This window comes from Colobus angolensis, unplaced genomic scaffold, assembly GCF_000951035.1.
Source record: "Colobus angolensis palliatus isolate OR3802 unplaced genomic scaffold, Cang.pa_1.0 Scaffold5, whole genome shotgun sequence".
Classification (NCBI taxonomy): domain Eukaryota; kingdom Metazoa; phylum Chordata; class Mammalia; order Primates; family Cercopithecidae; genus Colobus; species Colobus angolensis.
Window position 1 is genome coordinate 13,185,624 of NW_012118487.1, and position 4,306 is coordinate 13,189,929.

General features: G+C 43.6%; 1 protein-coding gene across 9 annotated transcripts in view; it reads left to right on the forward strand.

The window, feature by feature from the left end:
* Positions 1-997: 997 nt before the first annotated feature.
* Positions 998-4,306, forward strand: part of HPGD (hydroxyprostaglandin dehydrogenase 15-(NAD)) — a 35,300-nt gene continuing 31,991 nt past the window's right edge. For 6 of the 9 annotated variants that reach the window (XM_011959595.1, XM_011959597.1, XM_011959601.1 and 3 more), the window contains exons 1-2: positions 1,166-1,705; positions 1,997-2,120. In XM_011959595.1, coding sequence (XP_011814985.1) covers positions 1,613-1,705; positions 1,997-2,120 — 217 coding nt within the window. In that variant the 5' untranslated portion in view covers positions 1,166-1,612. Of the gene's footprint in view, positions 2,121-4,306 lie in introns of all 9 variants that reach the window. The other 3 variants (XM_011959592.1, XM_011959594.1, XM_011959599.1) reach the window with 2 other exon arrangements.

Here is a 4,306-nt window from a genome sequence, read left to right on the forward strand (position 1 = left end):
CAGTTCCTTCATCAGAAACTTCTATGTTCTGTGCATGCCATTAGAGGAGCTGAAGTTTTGTTCGGTTCCTTGTTTTCTTTTTGTCTTCTACTATTATTTCCTTTCAATATGACCCCTCAGTTTACTCTTCATATTACAATTTTAATTATCATCCTAGAATACAAACATCTATCTTCCTGTCTTACTTTCTCAACATTTTGTCAAGACCTAATTTCAAATTAATGTTAAAGACATTTGCTTAAGCTTACCAACAACACAACAAGACACATTTTACACAGTCTCCTCATACACTCCTTCCCTGCCCAGCCAGCCACCTTTCCCAGTGTCTCCCTTGGTAACAGGCAAAGAAGATATAAAAATGATTTATTCTGCTGTTAGTCTCAATCTTTTGCTCAACTCCCATTTCCCCCAAGTATTTAGAAATTTTTTTTCTTTAAGAAAATAAATGCCAGCTGGACACAGTGGCACATGCCTGTAATCTCAGCACTTTTGGGGAGTCCAGGGTAGGAGGATCGCTTGAGCCCTGGAGATTTAGGTTGCAGTGAGCTGAGATTGTGCCACTGCATTCTAACCAGGGAGACAAAGCAAGATCTTGTCTCAAGATTAAAAAAAAAAAAAAAAAAGTCAATCAATTACGTTTACAGAATTAAAATTGCAGCCTGCCTCTGACAACATGAGAAAAAGAGTTTTCTCTGTTGGTCAGTGGAATAGCCCTTGCTGAATGCAAGTCCACATACAGCTAGTCCTGGAGTTCCTGGAGAGCAAGGAACCTCTGTCCCAAACTTGACTCAGAGCTTCCAAAGTTGGCATATTTCAACAAGTAAGCATTCCATTGAGCCAACAATTTGCTAGGCTACCAGCGGGTCTGGAGGGCCTGTTGGTGATGACAGTTCTTGTGGGGGTATCTCAATATGACACGCAATTGACACTGATCAGAAACACAGCGCCAAGGAGACTCTAGTCCTAGCCTTGAAATGTTATGATTCCAGGTTTTCAGGACAGAGCAGAGTTCACTTCTCATCTCTAGCGTGTGTAAAAATTTGTCCAAAATGTAACTAAGAAAAAAACAACAGTATTAGTTACTTCTGCTCCCCATCACCCTCAACCCCAGTGATTATGACATGGGAACTCACACAGAATTTTGAGACAAAAGAGCAACAAGTCTGCTTTATTGTTTGCTTGTTTGGTTCCCGAGTCGGGCGGGGAAGGAGTGCAGGAGGAGGAATCCAAGCTTCCAAGACTCTGCTCCGCTCTCCTTCTATCCAGTTGGTCTTTAGGACACTGAAGGAAACTCTTCTTCAGAAATAACCTTTTAACTTTTCTTCTGTCAGCTGTCTGCCAATCACGGAGCCAGAGGCTGAGGGGAGGCTTTGAGCAGGGCTGCGAGTCCCGAAGGCAAAGATCGCGAAGCTTGGCTCTCCGGAGCGCTCAGGGGGCAGGTGACACAGTCGTGGGTTCCCCGGCGGGGGCTGGCTTGTCAGTTTCCTCCCCGCCCACTGGCAGGGGAGCGCCCCGCCGGGCTGCACGCGCGCGCGCGCAGGGGGGACATAAAAGCCGCGGCCGCGCGGAGACGCGGAGCTCGCCCACCGCCCGCCCCAGCAGTGGCTGCATCATGCACGTGAACGGCAAAGTGGCGCTGGTGACCGGCGCGGCTCAGGGAATAGGCAGAGCCTTTGCAGAGGCGCTGCTGCTTAAGGGCGCCAAGGTAAGCCCGGCGCCCAGCCGCGGAAATTTCTCTACTCACACACTCGGAGACTCGCCCCGCCGCCCGAGGTGCACTGGCGGAGACAGGGAGGCCGCGCCCCGCGTGCCCACGCTGCCTCTTCCAAAATTTGCTGAAGCGGAGGCTGTGAGCGCACCTCAAAAGTGGCTGGGAGGGAACCCGAACCTAATTGCCACATTTCAGGTCCAGGAGGGGAGCCTCGTGTGTGTTTACTGTTTGTCCGTCTGTTCCGTGAGCTGCGCAGGCCCGCGATTCCTCTCCTCTTGTCTACAGGTAGCGCTGGTGGATTGGAATCTTGAAGCAGGTGTACAGTGTAAAGCTGCCCTGGATGAGCAGTTTGAACCTCAGAAGACTTTGTTCATCCAGTGCGATGTGGCTGACCAGCAACAACTGAGAGGTAAGAATCAATCTGTCTACTGGGAACGTGCTCTCAACAAGCAACAACCTGAAGGCAGCGGGGCCAGGGGTCCCTGGGTGCAACCTCGGCTGCCTCCTCCAGAGCAGCTACCTTGAAGCTCCAAAAGACAGTTTGGACTGATAGCCTAATTGCTGTAAAACCGAAAGAAAGGCAAGACTGCTGAAGAAATCCTTTTAGTGTAGTCATTTGGCAGCACTTAATGTAATCAAAATTCCTCTATGTATTCAAAGACAGTGATGCTGCAGTAATTATTAAATGACTGAAATTGCAGACAAAACTTGGAAAATTAAAGTAGGCTAAGGCACTCTTAACAAACAACTTCTCCCAGAAAGCTGGCCATTGACAATCAAATGTGGCAGTATGGTTGTTTTAAACATATCAGAATACAAGTTCAAGGAACATCATCACAGAAGTGCTAGATGCTTTTCACCATATGTTTTCTCTGGCTTTTTCCCCAATGAGACAGTACTTTAAAATAATAATAATAGTAATCATAATAAACTATACAATGTTAGAATTGTAGTAGAAACATCTCTATCAGCCTTTCCTCAATGCTTTCCTGTTTCCGGCTACTCACTTAAAATAGACCAATCTACTTGTGAAGTATCAGGGACAATATTGGCATACACAGTAAACAGCTTTGATTATAAAGCTGTTTTTTTCTTTTTTTTGTACATCTACTGGAGAACTTGAGAGTGCCCCAATAAACTTACAGGAAACAAAAATTCTGGAGAAAAACTAGAAAAGTCATATATTTGTATTTCACAAAGTTTTATTCAAAGAGACTGAGTAAATTGTTAGGCACTTTTTAATCAAGGGGTCTGAAAACTTTTGCTATTCTTATTCCAGTGCTCCTGTTCTTAAAGGGACATCAAGTGTAAATTTATTTTAAAATTTTAAAATATTCTGTAAGAGAGGCAAAATGAACTGATGTGTTAGAAGGAAGTGGTGTACCCACAGTTAAGAGAAATTGTAAAGGAAATTACATAACTGCAATCTGAAAATGCTAGTAAAGACCTATAACACAGATGACAAGCGTGAGCAGAACAGATTTGGAAACACAGTACAAGAGGAACATGTTGTGCCAGAGGACAATTATGTTGATAGTACATGATATTTTGGATCAAGGATAGAGCCAGGTCAGATCTCAGTATTCATGCTGATGGAATAAGGAACAGTATACACAATCTGAAAACCACTTCTGTCTCAATTTACATAGTTTCATAAATGACATTTAACTACTAATTGTACTAATTGTTTTTTTCCCAGTATTTAAAATTAGTATATTGGCTATAAACACATTCCTTAAGGATAAGGGATTGTGGAGGAGGAAAAAAACTCAGACACATAATGAATGACCCGGGAAGGCATGTTGGTCATGAGAAATCCACATGTTGTCTGGACATCAGCATTTGTTTGCATCTAAAGAAAACATGACATTGATTTTTCCAATTTCAGGATTTAATGTTGCCTACAACTTTTAGAACTGTTTAGACAGTATGGAAATTATAAAAATACGAGGTGAAAAGTTTCTTGGCGATAATCTAGACATAACTTATTTCACAAATGAACAAATTGCAGCCAAGAGAGTTTAGATAAATTACAAAGAGTACCACATCATATAAATGTCAGCAAGAGCTAGACCGTACGTTGCTTAAGCCTGGAATTCAATGGGATGTCAGAAAACGAGATGGTATACTATACATTGGGAAGGGCAGAGTATAAGGAATATGGTGGAGAACAGAAAGAGGAAAGAAAATTAAAGCGGCAATTAGATATACATATTTAACACCCTCATTTTCCAAAACTTGAAAGTTGTTTCTGTGGAGTTATGAAGAGTTAGAACATACTCAGAATGGAAGAGAAAAAAAAAATACTGGGGGACCTTTTCCGGACCCAATTTGAGATCTTAAGAAACAGTTTTAAAATTCTATGAAAAAGGCCAGGTGCAGTGGCTCACGCTTGTAATCCCAACACTTTCGGAGGCAGAGGCGGTGGATAACAAGGTCAGGAGATCGAGACCATCCTGGCTAACATGGGGAAACCCCGTCTCTACTAAAAATACTAAAAATTAGCCGGGTGTGGTGGTGGGCGCCTGTAGTCCCAGCTACTTGGGAGGCTGAGGCAGGAGAATGGCGTGAACCCAGGAGGCGGAGCTTGCAGTG